The following is a 17,431-nucleotide window of genomic DNA, read 5'->3' as shown; positions in this document are numbered from 1 at the left end:
TAAGATGTTCTCTCTTTTATGATGAGGTGATAGTATACGGTGGCAGTTTTTAAAAGTGTTGCGTTGGCAGAAAAAGGCTGGTGTCCTATGTCAATCCTTAAAATACTATTTGTCCATGAAATCTCAATATCTAGAAAGCACTTGCACATCTTTTTTTTTTTTTTTTTGGTCTAGGAGGGTACTCAGGGATTCGGGAGAGGCAGTGAGAAATGTGTGTTTGTTGAGTACACCTACTGGCTAGGTACCAAGCTTTATACATACACGATTTCTCAGTAAATCTTTACAATTTCCATTAGATATTCTTGTACTACAGATAAGGACATGGAAATTAATACAGAATAACTTGCTCAAGGAAGGTGCTAACAGAGGAAACCAAATCTAAGTTTATCTAATTCTACAATCTGTGCTCCTTCCTATAATACCACACAACTTATTACAGTGAGTTTCTAATATTCATTTTAGGGAAAAATATTGTTCAGTTTTTCTTTGTATACATCTTCATGCTACCTTTTCAAACTCACTTTCTGACTTGTAACTTCACAGTGTATTTATATAGTGATAGCCAACAATTTATATAAAACGAAATTTACAAGTGTCAGTATTGTTCTCTTAAGCTTGCATCCCAACTATTTTTTGCCTTTTTGTTCAAGAAACCACATAAAACCTATCAGGAAATATTCATATTGGCAACACCCTGATTATCTGCAGTTGAAACATCCAGCACCGCAGCAGACTACAAGGCCTCAGGCAGAAGTCAGTGAAAGCCAAGAGGGTTGAAGACACTGAATTCTTTGACACGCTAGACCAATCACACTGCCATCCAGACCCTGAGACTACGAAAGTGACTGGTTAAAAAGCCAATGGCATAACAACTCGGTCTGTCAGGTAGAGTACAGAAAAGTGAGCAGAGGTGGGGAGAGAAGTGTGAGGGAGGTGAGAGGAGGGGAAGGACAAAGCAAAGCACTGGCAAGAGGAAGAAAGCAGCATAGGGGTAAAACCAAGGCAAATAATATGCAATGAACTAGAAAATCCACGACACCTCAAGACCATGCTGATGGGCTTCCCTGGTGGCTCAGTGATTAAGAATCCGCCTGCCAATGAAGGGGACACGGGTTTGAGCCCTGGTCCGGGAAGATCCCACATGTCGCGGAGCAACTAAGCCCGTGCGCCACAACTACTGAGCCTGTGCTCTAGAGCCCGCGAGCAACAACTACTGAAGCCCGTGCACCTAGAGCCCATGCTCTGCAACAAGAGAAGCCACCGCAATGAGAAGCCCACACACCGCAGCGAAGAGTAGCCCCCACTCACCGCAACTAGAGAAAGCCCATGTGCAGTAATGAAGACCCAACGCAGACAAAAATAAATAAATAAAATAAAAATTTTTTTAAAAGACCATGCTGATTGATAAGGATGTGATCACGGCTCCCCAGCTTCTCACCTATATACTGAAAACAAATGCAGTAAAGAACATATAAGCATACAGATGAACTGTTAGCAGTGTTCATTTTAGAACTAGAATTAAAAACTTTTTTTCTTAAAGGTATGTAGCTAATGCATTATAATTTAGGGGTCCAAAATTTGATCTCTGCTTGCTAAAAATCAAATTATAAAAAAGATTTTGGTTTTTTTACATTTCTCAATTTACCGAAGTCATCTGAAAATAAAGTCATATGTTTAACAAGTTTTGGCCACCAACTTTTAATAATACATATTTAATTTTCAGAAACATATGCTAACCATCAACAACATTATCAGGGTTCCATCACCCCAGATGTTATTTCATTGGTACATTATATCAATATTTACAAAGGCTTTCAAATTCAACAACACAGAACAGCTTAATTTTTAAAACTACAATGCTTTAAAAAATGTAAACTGTCCATTTTTACATTATTGTAAAAAAAGAAGACTCACTCCTTAATGTGGCTTAATTTTTTTAAGTGAGCAAAGCCTGGTGCTCATGGATAAAGAATGAAAAGAATTCTTTACATAGGAAACATTGTGCTCCAGTGTGGCAAAAAAAAAAAAAGAAAAGAATATATATATATATACACACACACACACACACATACAAAAAAAGAATCTTAAGTCCACAATTTAGACCACACACAAAAAAAGTCCCCAAATTGAGAAATTTATAAAAACCATTTACACATGGTTGTTGACCTATTGAAAACCTATATAACATTTTAAAAATATTAACTCAGTCAAAAGATACCACTTCTCTTAAAAATGAAATTTTGTGCAAAAGAAATTATTTAAGCTAGAAACAAGACACTCCCCCTCAGTAAGAGGCCAAAAGAGCCACTGAAATAATTTAACTCTGTTAGATTTAGTGCATGTAACCAAAAGGCACACACATGTGATTAATATATTAATATATTTTCATGCAGAAACCTGTGCATGTTCACAATTATATAACAAAAACACAAACATAACAAAACGTAAAGCCTAATGTTTGGCAATGTTATTCTAGCTACATTCCTTTCTAGTCTATCAGTCCCGGGTTTACTAGATCATTAACGTTGCCTCTCAAAAAATATATTATATTTGAACAACTTCCAATAAAAATTAAAAAAAGGATGTTGGCCTGAAACACTATAACTTTTTCAGTTCTAATACATATAGAAACTTACTGATATGTTTATTTTAAATGTCATTTCAAATTAAGATACATTTTTCCTTTTGTTAATAAACACTTTGATTGCGCCAGTGAAGTCAGCAGAGAGAAGAACTTCTGTGTTATCTGTCTTCATAATACCTTAAAAGCATAAAAGAAAGTTTTTAGTTGATTTTAAAGGAATATGAAGCCTGCTGCCACAACTGTCACATGCCCATGACCCTCTACCTTTGGGGCGGAAGAACCTCTCCCAGCCTTCAGTCTCTCTTTTCTGGCTTGCTCCTGTGATCCTTTCATCCTCCTATACCTCTCCTCTCTGAGGCTCACTTCCACTTACCTTGTCTTAGCTGCTCTTTTCCTGGCAGCTAAGGAGAGATTATGGTCCCTTGGGGCCAGGATGCCTGGATTTACTCCCAGACAGCCAAGGCCTCTAAGTTGTCTAATTCTTCATTTCGCGACAAGAGGCTAGCATGTTATTCAGCCCCAGGACTGGAATGTTGGCGGGATGGGACCAGCTGGGCAAGTCTTTTGCCAACAGGGTTCACTAATGAGGTTGACAGTAAGGTTTACTGTACAGCAGACATACTGGAACTGCCATGAAATGAAGCACACACGATCACTCTGTGAATGCTGAGAGAACCTTTTGCCTTTCCAGTCCATACTGAAGAACCATGTAGCTACTACGCTGAATGGCAAAAACGCTTACCACTTACATTTGCTGGTAAAAACATTTAACGAACAAAATTCAGTGTTAACTATTATGCATAGGCAAAAATTGTGGGTTTAAGAAGGAGTGATTAGTAAGGAAGAAAATAATCCAAACTTTAACTGGGAAGTTGTGTACAGGATGAGTTAGACAAAATGGTTTCATATATATATATATATATATATATATATATATATATATATATATAGAAATGCCTTATAAGATACAATATAATGAAGATGATAATGTCTATTGCATGCCAGGCATTTTGCTAGACACCTTACATGTGTTTAATTCTTCTCACAACCTTGTTTTGTCTTTTTTTTTTTTAGTTTTCAGCTGTATTTTTTTTTAATTGAAGTATAGTTGATTTAAAATATTGTGTTAATTTCAGGTGTACATATGGTAGCCGTAAGTTTGTTTTCTATGTCTGTGAGTCTGTTTCTGTTTTGTAAATAAGTTCACGTGTACTATTTTTTAGATTCCACATATAAGTGATATATTTGTCTTTCTCTGACTTACTTAATATGATAATCGCTAGGTCCATCCACATTGCTGCAAATGACATTATTTCATTCTTTTTTATGGTTGAGTAATATTCCTGTGTGTGTGTGTGTGTGTGTGTGTGTGAGTGTGTGTGTGTGTGTGTACACTGTAGTTTTGATTAGCATTTCTCTAATAATTAGCGATGTGGAGCATCTTTTCATGTGCCTGTTGGACATCTGTAGGTCTTCTTTGGAGAAATGTCTATTGAGGTCTTCTGCCCATATCACAACCTTATAAATGAGGTATTATCACCATTTTAAACATGAGGAAAACTGAAGCTTAAGTTGCCAAATATGTCAGAATAAAGAGGAGGGCAATCAGATATATTTTATGATCTCATACCCCAAGTTTAAGAGTTTATTCTTAGAGTACACCTACACAGGTACAAAACAGCAAACACAAATCTGAGTATGATCCAAAGTTGTGCCTCTTTAAAAAGGAGGCAGTGAAGTAATAACTGAACCATGTTAATATGGTGTAGTTTGAGAAGTTTAAAAAAGGTACTTTTCATTTTTCCTCAAATGGTTTAAAAAGCTAGAATTTTCTGTTCAATGTGTAGGGAAAATGTGCAGAGTGTAAAAAGGTATTGGGGAAAAAGAAAAGGAAAAAAAACCAACCAAATGACTTAATTTAGAAGAGAGAAGTAGGATTTGACTGTGAGAAAAAAAAAAAGAAAATGAAAAGAAATATTTCCAAACAGGCATTTAGTAAAGGTGTAATAATTCTGAGTTGGTTGATTTTTAAATCTGGTAATTGAAAGAAGTGGTAGGGACTTCGCTGGTGGCACAGTGGATAAGACTCCACGCTCCCAATGCAGAGGGTCTGGGTTCGACCCCTGGTCAGGGAACTAGATCCCACATGCCACAACTAAGGAGCCTGCCTGCCACAAGTAAGACTCAGCACAACCAAATGAATAAATAAATAAATATTTAAATAAAAAAGAAAAAAGAAAGAAGTGCTAGACTGAAGTTCATCTTTGCTATCAAAATTTTTCTTCACAGACAGAAGAAATAGTGTATTTAGTACAGTGTATAGTGCAAATAATGCCACAAGGGAAATTACTTGATATTAAATGAGAAAAATGCTTGAGAACTTTTTAGTATTCAAATACTTTTAGAAGCACTCTTACTACATTGTATCTATTGTTGTGACTTTATAACTCTCTACAAGGCCTGGGTATAGTCTCTAAAGTGAGAAAACACATTTAATAAAATATTCTGCAATAGATTTTAACAATACAAACTTGTTTTCATTAACAACTGGTCCAAGTTTCCATGTTTTTACCTTACTCTTAAGAATTAACAGGGACCATTTTTATATAATTGGCACTCAATACTACTTGACGGTTTCTTTTTACTTCCTAATCTGAGCATTTTATATAATTGAAAGTACTATTCCTTCTCAAAGTATTTGCTGCAAAGGGCAAGAATTACTGGCTTGTAAATAGCTATCTATGAGAAGCTGTAAATTTGTGGCAATTAGAAAAGAACACTGCTTTCATTTTGGTTTAATTCACTTATTCAGTAAATGTTTATTAAGCACCTACTACATGCAGGCAAGCACTGTGCTAGGCACTGGCCCTACAACAATAAATAAAACACATAAAATCTTTGCCCTCACAGAGATTATAGTGCAGCAGAGACAGATAATTTATCTTGTATGTATTTATGTCTGGTTTGCATTTCTCTAAAGAGAATAGTTGTCCATAAAAAAAATTACCAACTTTCAAAAGTTTCAGTTTTAATTCCCAGGTGAATTTAAAAGAAGTAAAACTCGCAAGAACTATATTACCAAAATGTTCAGAAATGAACATCTGACAACCATTATGTTGCACAAAGGAAATATTCTTCATACTCATGATGAAGACCTCATAATACCCACAGGTCAATGAGGCTACTAAAGGCTGACTAGAGAAAACGAAGGACAAATAAAATATGAATACCTACCAGAGGGCATGTTATCCAAAACTTCAGCATCTTCACCTTTATCGTTCCCTTCTGATTTTTCAGACTGCACATCCAAAGACAACATCAAACTTGGGTTTGGAGCAAAGATGGCTGATGTAACAACTGCATTATGGGCTGGGGAAAAAAATTTTACTTTAAGACAACTAATAAACTTGATTCTAAACATCAAGACAAAAAGCATAATATTTCAAAAAACATAATAGTGTAGTTATATGCAAGTACCTTTAAAAACTAACATATAAGTAACTAAGAACTATTTAAAACCCAAAATATTTTCTTAAAAGAAACCAAATCCATCATAGTAGGGGACTTTGAACACCCCACTTTCACCAATAGACAAATCATCCAAAATGAAAATAAATAAGGAAACACAAGCTTTAAATGATACATTAAACAAAATGGACTTCATTGATATTTATAGGACATTCCATCCAAAAACAACAGAATTCACTTTCTTCTCAACTGCTCATGGAACATTTTCCAGGACAGACCATATCTTGGGTCATAAATCAAACCTTGGTAAATTTAAGAAAATTGAAATCGTATCAAGTATCTTTTCTGACCACAACGCTATGAGACTAGATATCAATTACAGGAAAAAATCTGTAAAAAATACAAACCCACGGAAGCTAAACAATACACTACTAAATAACCAAGAGGGAGGTCACAGAAGAAACCAAAGAGGAAATCAAAAAATACCTAGAAACAAATGACTATGAAAACACGATGACCCAAATCCTATGGGATGCGGCAAAAGGAGTTCTAAGAGGGAAGTTTATAGCAATACAATACTACCAAAAGAAACAAGAAATATCTCAAATAAACAATCTAAAGCAATTAGAGAAAGAAGAACAAAAAACTCCCAAAGTTAGCAGAAGGAAAGAAATCATAAAGATCAGAGCAGAAATAAATGAAAAAGAACTGAAGAAAACAACAGCAAAGATCAATAAAACTAAACCCTGGTTCTCTGAGAAGACAAACAAAACAGATAAACCCTTAGCCAAACTCATCAAGAAAGAAAAGGAGAAGACTCAAATCAACAGAATTAGAAATGAAAAAGGAGAAGTAACAACTGACACTGCAGAAATACAAAGGATCATGAGAGATTACTACAAGCAACTCTATGCCAATAAAATGGACAACCTGGAAGAAATGGACAAATTCTTAGAAAAGCACAACCTTCCGAGACTGAACCAGGAAGAAACAGAAAATATAAACAGACCAATCACAAGCACTGAAATTGAGACCAGGACCAGATGGCTTCACAGGCGAATTCTATCAAACATTTAAAGAAGAGCTAACACATAATGTTCTCAAACTCTTCCAAAATATAGCAGAGGGAGGAACACTCTCAAACTCATTCTACAAGGCCAGCATCACCCTAATACAAAAACCAGACAAAGATGACACAAAGAAAGAAAACTACAGGCCAATATCACTCATGAACATAGATGCAAAAATCCTCAACAAAATACTAGCAAACAGAATCCAATAGCACATTAAAAGGATCATATACCATGATCAAGTGGGGTTTATCCCAGGAATGCAAGGATTCTTCAATATACACAAATCGATCAATGTGATACACCATATTAACTGAAGGAGAAAAACCATATGATCATCTCAATAGATGCAGAAAAATCTTTCGACAAAATTCAACACCCACTTATGATAAAAACCCTCCAGAAAGTAGGCATAGAGGGAACTTACCTCAACATAATAAAGGCCATATGTGACAAACCCACAGGCAACATCGTTCTCAATGGTGAAAAACTGAAACCATTTACTCTAAGATCAGGAACAAGACAAGGCTGTCCACTCTCACCACTATTATTCAACATAGTTTTGGAAGTTTTAGCCATGGCAATCAGAGAAGAAAAAGAAATAAAAGTAATCCAAATTGGAAAAGAAGAAGTAAAGCTGTCACTATCTGCAGATGACATGATACTATACATAGAGAATCCTAAAGACTCTACCAGAAAACTACTAGAGCTAATCAATGAATTTGGTAAAGTAGCAGGATACAAAATTAATGCACAGAAATCTCTTGCCGTCCTATACACTAATGATGAGAAATCCGAAAGAGAAATTAAGGAAACACTCCCATTTACCACTGCAACAAGAAGAATAAAATACCTAGGAATAAACCTACCTAAGGAGACAAAAGACCTGTATGCAGAAAACTATAAGACACTGATGAAAGAAATTAAAGATGATACAAAACAGATGGAGAGATATACCATGTTCTTGGTTGGAAGAATCGACATTGTGAAAATGACTCTACTACCCAAAGCAATCTACAGATTCAGTGAATTCCTATCGAACCACCAGTGGCATTTTTCACAGAACTAGAAAAAAAAAAGTCACAATTTGTATGGAAACACAGAAGACCCCGAGCAGCCAAAGCAATCTTGAGAAAGAAAACGGAGCTGGAGGAATCAGGTTCCTGGACTTCAGACTATACTACAAAACTACAGTCATCAAGACAGTATGGTACTGGCACAAAAACAGAAATATAGATCAATGGAACAGGATAGAAAGCCTAGAGATAAACCCATGCACATATGGTCACCTTACTTTTGATAAAGGAGGCACAAATATACAATGGAGAAAAGACAGCCCTTCAATAAGTGGTGCTGGGAAAACTGGACAGCTACATGTAAAAGAAGGAAATTAGGGCTTCCCTGGTGGCGCAGTGGTTGAGAGTCCGCCTGCCGATGCAGGGGACGCGGGTTCGTGCCCCGGTCCGGGAAGATCCCACATGCCGCGGAGCGGCTGGGCCCGTGAGCCATGGCCGCTGGGCCTGCGCGTCCGGAGCCTGTGCTCCGCGGCGGGAGAGGCCACAGCATTGAGAGGCCCGCGTAACGCAAAAAAAAAAAAAAAAAAAAAAGAAGGAAATTAGAACACTCCCTAATACCATACACAAAAATAAACTCAAAATGGATTAAAGACCTACATGTAAGGCCAGAAACTATCAAACTCTTAGAGGAAAACATAGGCAGAACACTTTATGACATAAATCACAGCAAGATCCTTTTTGACCCACCTCCTAGAGAAATGGAAATAAAACCAAAAATAAACAAATGGGACCTAATGAAGCTTCAAAGATTTTGCACAGCAAAGGAAACCATAAACAAGACAAAAAGACAACCCTCAGAATGGGAGAAAATATTTGCAGATGAAGCAACTGACAAAGGACTATTCTCCAAAATTCACAAGCAGCTCATGTAGCTAAATATCAAAAAAACAAACAACCCAATCGAAAAATGGGCAGAAGACCTAAATAGGCATTTCTCCAAAGAAAATATACAGATTGCCAACAAACACATGAAAGGATGCTCAACATCACTAATCATTAGAGAAATGCAAATCCAAACTACAATGAGGTATCACCTCACACCAGTCAGAACGGCAATCATCAAAAAGTCTACAAACAACAAATGCTGGAGAGTGTGCAAAGAAAAGGGAACCCTCTTTCACTGTTGATGGGAATGTAAATTGATACAGCTACTATGGAGAACAGTATGGAGGTTCCTTAAAAAACTAAAAATAGAACTACGATATGACCCAGCAATCCCACTACTGGGCATATACCCCGAGAAAACCATAATTCAAAAAGTGTCATGGACCACAATGTTCATTGCATCACTATTTACAATAGCCAGGACATGGAAGCAACCTAAGTGTCCATCGACAGATGAATGGATAAAGAAGATGCGGCACGTATATACAATGGAATATTACTCAGCCATAGAAAGCAATGAAATTGAGTTATTTGTGGTGAGGTGGATGGACCCAGAGTCTGTCATACAGAGTGAATAAGTCAGAAAGAGAAAAACAAATACCGTATGCTAACACATATATATGGAATCTAAAAATTAAAAAAAAAAAAGGTTCTGAAGAGCCTAGGGGAAGGACAGGAATCAAGATGCAGACGTAGAGAATGGGCTTGAGGACACGGAGAGGGAGAAGGGTAAGCTGGGACGAAGTGAGAGAGTGGCATGGACATATATACTCTACCAAATGTAAAACGGATAGCTAGTTGGAAGCAGCCGCATAGCACAGGGAGATCAGCTTGGTGCTCTGTGACCACCTAGAGGGGTGGGATAGGGAGGGTGGGAGGGAGACGCAAGAGGGAGGAGATATGGGGATATATGTATATGTATAGCTGATTCACTTTGTTATAAAGCAGAAAGTAACACACCATTGTAAAGCAATTATACTCCAATAAAGATGTTAAAAAAAAAACAACCCACCAAAACCACATACAAGTTCTGAGATTCCATGACTTCTCAAATTTTAGACAAGTATACGTTCTTCCTTGGTACAGAAAAATCAAACAAAGCCAATACAATGCGAAAGCACTTAAAACTGCCAAACTATCTCTCTGAAATAAAGCCTATACAAATTTACTTATAATACATCTCCATTTTAACTTTATTCACTTATAAGACACATAAAAGTATGCATTTACTTACCTTTAATACCTTCCCAAAAGTCATTACGATCTCTCCTCACTGAAGTAAACTTGCTTAAGTCATGGTAAGTACTCCAGATATAAACATACTTATCTTCTGAGCCACTAACGAGGTAACTAAAATCATGGCTACATTTAGTGAAGAAAGAAAAAAAAAATCAAAGTTGTGGGTTTTTTTAGGTTTCCCTCTATCAGAGCTTCCTAGTTTGAAACACCTAAGAAAACAGCCAAGAGAACTTGTTGAAATACAGACTCCTAGTCTCACTCCAGAGGTCCTGAACGTGTAGGTTTGACATGGGTGGCCAGTGGCATTAGTATTTTCATCGAAGCTCTAGGTAACTGCTGCTGGGTTAACCCACACTGGGATGAGTGCCTACTTAAGAGGTAAAAGAGAGAAGCAGAATGCTTTTACCAATTAAATTACTGGGTAATTCAAGAAGAAAGGAGAACTGGTAAGAAAAGAGCTGAAATAAGGACGGCTACAAAGGAAGGAAAGGTAGGTATTTCAGGAGAGCCTGCAGATCCCAAACTAACAGTTCAAATAATAATGATATGCAAAGGTGTAAGTACAGGACACTGTACTTTAGGGTCTCGAAATGCTTTATTAGCTTCTGCACCTAAAAGGATCAAGACCATGGGTGGGGTGGGCGGTGGTGGGATAAATCTCCTCTTAGAAAGCATACATGAAAGTACAAAAGCACAAATTCTGGAGCTGGGTCTTCTAATCCTGGTTCTGCAACTACCAGTGTGACTTTAGGCAAATTACTTAATTTTCTGGGTGTTGGTTTCTTCATCCTCAGAGCAAGGGCAATTCGAACTCTACCAAACAGCTGGATAATGTAAGTAGGACTGATAATATGAGATACCAGTTGTAAAACTGCAAAGTAACTAACAGCACCATATAAACATAAGCCATAGATCAATGGAAAAATGGGAGTAGGGGAGAAATGTTCTGATCCCTTTTGGGAATTCCTCATTGTCAATTTACCTGAAACTTGCTTTGATCTGGCTGCTGCTGTTGACATAACCCTTATACTTCATGGACAGTGACAAATCTCTAAGATCATATAGTCTGATTCTGGAGTCATTTGAAGTTACCAGTATCTAAAAAGAAATCAAAGGAAAAGTTAAAAATACCATCTTTTAATCTGTGCTAAGGTACAACCAAAAAAGGGTGTTAGACACATACAGAATATATCTCAAAACTAGAAAAAGCAATATTCCATAGGAAAGGAAATATATTCTTAGCTAAGATATGAAGAACTTACTTTCAGGAGTCTATATATAGTGTGGAGACAGATGGTTTTGAATACCTAGTACCTTATTTTCTCCAGGTAAAGGTTCAATGCCAGTAATTTTTCTTCCAACCTTGTTGCGCCCTCTGGTAGATCGGACATGTATCTGTGTGTGGTATTTCAAATGCTAAAAAAAAAAAAAATCACAATTTAAAAAGATCAGAATTAGAAAGAAACTCAAAGATCATCTGAGCCAACTCACAGACAAACATGGTATTATTTGTCCCAATTACAGATAAGGCAGTTAAAGCCCAGACAGGATACACCAACTTATTCCAAACCACAAAAGTATCTAAGTATTCAAGTATGTAATTTATACAAGACAGTCATTTACCTCTGTATCATAGAAAATACACCTGCCATCATATGTCCCAATCACTGCGTATTTGCCATTCTGACAGAAATTTGCAGCTGTGATCAATTTTGTTTGACCATCTACTTCATTCCACAAAGCCACTTTTTTGTCAGGTATGTTCCAAAGGCGGAGCTTTCCATCCAATGACCCACTTAGAAAATACCTGTCATCCTAAAAATGTGACGAAAGAGGAAGCTTTCATTTTATCACATGAAGAAAAACTCATTAGCAAATCAATACATTAAGTCTATTAGAAATAATGTTAAAATATATAGATTTCATTTTAAAAGTATTAAAGAAGCATTATTTCAGTCACTAAAAATAACAACAATTAGAAACCTCAGTATTCATTTTGGAGAAATGACATTCTAATCACTTTATCATATCCTTAAACTGCTTTTCCCAAGGTATAGATGTTAATAGACAATGTGTTTGAGTATACATTGTGTAGAAGGGTTCTGTGGTCAAATAAGTTTGAGAAATTCTGGGTTACAGAAAGTTAAACAGGATTCTCAGTTAACACGCACTCTGAATCTTTAACGGGCGACTTTTTTGGGGGTCAGGTAGGGACATCTAGCAGGGCTAGCAATTCAAGGAACATGCTTTGGGAAACACTATCCTAAAATGGTACATTTGCCCATACCTTCCTTGGGATACATGTAACAGATGGATAAAAGAGTAACTAATGCCAGTTAGCCCACAGAACCAGTCAATTTTTGGAACTCTGATACCCTGTCAGCAGAGAATTGCTTCACTGTTTAAATTCTCAATCTCAAACCAGGGGTTCTCAGCTGGGGGCAACCTGGCCCCACAGGAGACATCTAGCAATGTCTGGAGACAGTTTGGAATTGTCACAATTTAGAGGGTGGGGCGCTACTGACATCTAGTGGGTAGAGGCCAGGAATGCTGCTAAACAGCCTACAATGCACAGGACAGCCTTTTCTCTCTCTAAGAAAAAGAATTATCCAACCCCAAGTGCCATTAGTGCCAAGGTTTAGAAACCCTGTTCTAAACTAAACCAAGCCTACCATGAAGCTGCTCTAATTTTTGGTAACATAAGAATTAAAAAGAAAATAAAATAATTGGGATGCCAAAACAAGAAACATTTTCTTCTCCACTCAAGATTATTATTCTTACCCACTTCTCAAGCCCGTCAAGGATAACCTTCATAGAATAGGCATTTTTATGGCTATGGTACAGTAGGCTCAACTCAATGTCTACCAGCAGAAGTGCTGAACAAATAAAAATACTTCATCTTGGTCTTACAATTCAGAATTTTATTTACATACATATATACACGTGTGTACATGTGTGTGTATCTCCATTTTGCTATTTCTTTTATGACTCTGCTTCGTTTCTTCTAGGTAACATTATTTGATAGAGTCATATTTCCTAGGAAAATGTCAACACCACCCCACTCTTCCCTAGCCCCTCTCATAAATTCTCCAGGTCAGTAGAATTTTTAGAAATAAGGCTTTTCAGTTTCCAAAATAAAACCAAATAAAAGTATAGGAAAATTATTGACTAAACAGAAACCTTAATAATAAAGTACTACATAGATAACTATTACCACCTAATAGCCCTCTCTTTCCATCTTGATACATTATAGTTAAAATAGAGGTGGGGGGATTTTGCTCACAGGTGCTGACAGGGGTAAAATCTACCCTTTTGTTGCACCCTTAGGTGACAGGATGGGGATATTATTTAGAAAGAAGCCTCGAAAGCTTGATGGTCAAAACTGATACAGTATTAACATAGATTAAGCATTTTTAATTTTCAAAAGTTCTTAATAAAATCTTCTCTAAGGGTTCAGAATTATTACTGCCTATGTTATAAGCCTGCCCAGGGAGGGAAATTATATTGAGAGAAAAAAGTCATTCTTCTCTCTTAATTTGGGGAATGAGAGAAAGAAATGTCAATATAATTGAAAGGTTGCATTAAAAAGACAATGGGGGGGCTTCCCTGGTGGCGCAGTGGTTGAGAGTCCGCCTGCCGATGCAGGGGATACCGGTTCGTGCCCCGGTCCGGGAGGATCCCGCATGCCGCGGAGTGGCTGGGCCCGTGAGCCATGGCCGCTGGGCCTGCGCGTCCGGAGCCTGTGCTCCGCAATGGGAGAGGCCACAGCAGTGAGAGGCCCGCATACCGCAAAAAAAAAAAAAAAAAAAAAAAAGACAATGGGTACTAAACACAGAGAGATGAGGACATGATTGGAAATGTAATCATACACAAATGTAGTGGAGGGAAAGTCAATGAGGGTCAGCTCAAGCCCTCCACTTATTTCAACCTAGCTAGTGAAGCAGTGCCAACAAGTGACATCCCTTGTGCTTACAGCTGCAAAGAACTAAAACTACTCTAGCCTCATGCATTTGGTGGCTCTATCCTATAAGGGCATAAGATAGCTCTGGAGTCCATGATGGTAGATTTTTCTCCTTTAGTTGAAATCATATGAAATTCTTTCTAGAGGAAAGATATTAAAGGATTTTCTACATTGAAAATGAGTATGAAGGGATCTCAAGATTAACAATGTTTTCAGACCTGAAATAGGAATTCAGTCTATCTTGTAATGAATTTTGGTCTTTGCCTCTTTCAACCTTTTCCTCTTTGTCTCTTCCCTTCCTGACCCTCCTACAACTATTCCTGCCTATATGCTTCCCTTTCTCATTTATTTACCTGCCGTCTTTTCTTCTTCCACTGTCTCCAACCTCTCTCCTCTTTAATAAGATATTTTATTTCTTTATTTATACCCTGCAGGTCTTATTAAAGATTTGGGATGACTTTTCACTGTCATATTTAGACTATAATATTTCCAGCTCTTCTAATGAAGATTAGTACAATATTTATTTCCTTTCTTATTTTTAAAGCAGAATGAAACACTAAATTAAGTTGCTCTTAACTATGTGGATATTAATAATTTTTTTCCTGTAGTCCAATTACCCTCCAGAGAAACCTGGTTCCATCACCTTCCTCATAGTATAACAGAAAAACATGTAAATACTTACTCTTGGATGGAAAGCTATGGCAGTGACAAAATCTATGTGCTGAAAACAGCAAAGGCATTCTCTTCTGGAAATGTGCCATAACCTGACTGTTTTATCCATTGAAGAAGAAAGCAGAAAGTAGTTCTACGGAGAAATTGACATTGATTATCTTATCACCATATGAAAAAAACACTTACACCATAAAAGTGAACTTTTAGTTTTAGGTATCTCAAGAGTTTTGTCATTACTATTGTTATATGCAGCATCATAAAGTACAAAGATATCCAATCCACTTGGACAATCCCATTTTTTTCCAAATAGTTAAATACCATATTTCTTTGATTCTAAGACTTTTTCACATTACCTATTCTGAAATGAGGATGAATCTTATGACTTCTGTTGAAAGAAATCTGCCAGATGCCGACAGAGGACTAAGGTGTGCCTTGGTTGTTGGAGCCTGCATGTACTAGAAGTTAGCTATGAATGTAAGGCATCTATTCATTTGATCGTCACTTCAGTTATTTTCACATTGATAACACTGGTGAATTTTAACTCCCATGAATTCCCTAATTGTCACTTAAAATGTCTTGAAACGAAAAGTTCTTGTGCACCTGTCACACCTTAGGCAAGCAAATGAGAGAACAGAAATTGTCAAATGTCTCAGAATAGAATTTTCAAAGCTAGAAGAGGGTAGTGTAACTGATTTAGGCATTATGATGGCCCATCACCCATAAACCAAACATCTATCTGTCAAAAGCTTCCAGATGGATACATAAGGGGATAGGATTCCCAGGTGCTCGGCCCTACCAGGCGCCGGATGTGCCACTGCGCAGGGGCGCGAGACCAGATTCTGTACGTCACTCCCTCTTGTGAGAACACTGGAATCACAACTAAATGCTGAACAATCATCAACAGGAAGGCGCTGGAACTCACCAAAAAAGATACCCCACATCCAAAGACAAAGGAGAAGCCACAATGAGACAGTAGGAGGGGGGCAATCACAGTAAAATCAGGGGCTTCCCTGGTGGTGCAGTGGTTGGGAGTCCGCCTGCCGACGCGGGGAATGCGGGTTCATGACCCGGTCCGGGAGGATCCCACATGCCGTGGAGTGGCTTGGCCCGTGAGCCATGGCCGCTGAGCCTGCGCGTCCGGAGCCTGTGCTCCGCAGCTGGCGGCGGGGGGGGGGGCGCGCAGCAGTGAGAGGCCCGCGAACCGCAAAACAAACAAAAAACCAAAAAAAAACCCCCAAAAAATCAAATCCCATAACTGCTGGGTGGGTGACTCACAAACTGGAGAACTCTTATACCACAGAAGTCCACCCACTGGAGTGAAGGTTCTGAGCCCCACGTCAGGCTTCCCAAACTGGGGGTCCGGCAATGGGAGGAGGATTTCCTAGAGAATCAGACTTTGAAAGCTAGCGGGATTTGATTGCAGGACTTTGACAGGACTGGGACAAACAGAGACTCCACTCTTGGAGGGCACACACAAAATACTGTGCACATCAGGACCCAGGGGAAGGAGCAGAGACCCCATAGGAGACTGAACCAGACCTACCTGCTAGTGTTGGAGGGTCACCTGCAAAGGCAGTGGGTGGCTGTGTCTCACCGTGAGGACAAGGACACTGGCAGCAGAAGTTCTGGGAAGTCTTCCTTGGCGTGAGCCCTCCCAGAGTCTGCCATTAGCCCCACCAAAGACCCCAGTGTTGGGTCGCCTCAGGCCAAACAACCAACAGGGAGGGAACCCAGCCCCACCCATCAGCAGGTAAGTCTATTAAAGTTTTACTGAGCTCTGCCCACCAGAGCAACAGCCAGCTCTACCCACCACCAGTCCCTCCCATCAGGAAACTTGCACAAGCCTCTCAGATAACCTAACCCACCAGAGGGTAGACAGCAGAAGCAAGAAGAACTACAATCGTGCAGCCTGTGGAACAAAAAACACATTCACAGAAAGACAAGACGAAAAGGCAGAGGGCTATGAACCAGATGAAGGAACAAGATAACACCACAGAAAAACAACTAAATGAAGTGGAGATAGGCAACCTTCCAGAAAAAGAATTCAGAATAATGATAGCGAAGATGATCCAGGACCTCAGAAAAAGAATGGAGGCAAAGATCGAGAAGATGCAAGAAATGTTTAAGAAAGACCTAGAAAAACTAAAGAACAAACAAACAGAGATGAACAATACAATAACTGAAATGAAAACTACACTAGAAGGAATCAATAGCAGAATAACTGAGGCAGAAGAACAGATAAGTGACCTGGAAGACAGAATAGTGGAATTCACTGCTGCGGAAAAGAACAAAGAAAAAAGAATGAAAAGAAATGAAGACAGTCTAAGAGACCTCTGGGACAACATTAAACACAACAACATTCGTATTATACGGGTCCCAGAAGGAGAAGAGAGAGAGAAAGCACCCGAGAAAATAAATGAAGAGATTATAGTCGAAAACTTCTCTAACATGGGAAAGGAAATAGCCACCCAAGTCC

The 17,431-nt window shown here is 38.2% G+C and overlaps 1 protein-coding gene across 1 annotated transcript in view; it reads right to left on the bottom strand.

Moving 5' to 3' along the window:
* Window positions 1-1,523: 1,523 nt before the first annotated feature.
* Window positions 1,524-17,431, bottom strand: part of WDR44 (WD repeat domain 44) — an 83,308-nt gene continuing 67,400 nt past the window's right edge. Inside the window, exons 14-20 of the mRNA XM_032619943.1 lie at window positions 14,966-15,088; window positions 11,946-12,137; window positions 11,637-11,738; window positions 11,305-11,420; window positions 10,318-10,445; window positions 5,819-5,953; window positions 1,524-2,761 (exon numbers count right to left, since the gene is read on the bottom strand). Coding sequence (XP_032475834.1) covers window positions 2,667-2,761; window positions 5,819-5,953; window positions 10,318-10,445; window positions 11,305-11,420; window positions 11,637-11,738; window positions 11,946-12,137; window positions 14,966-15,088 — 891 coding nt within the window. The 3' untranslated portion in view covers window positions 1,524-2,666. The remainder of the gene's footprint in view (window positions 2,762-5,818; window positions 5,954-10,317; window positions 10,446-11,304; window positions 11,421-11,636; window positions 11,739-11,945; window positions 12,138-14,965; window positions 15,089-17,431) is intronic.

Source organism: Phocoena sinus, chromosome X, assembly GCF_008692025.1.
Source record: "Phocoena sinus isolate mPhoSin1 chromosome X, mPhoSin1.pri, whole genome shotgun sequence".
NCBI lineage: Eukaryota > Metazoa > Chordata > Mammalia > Artiodactyla > Phocoenidae > Phocoena > Phocoena sinus.
This window is presented reverse-complemented; position numbering and strand designations above follow the sequence as displayed.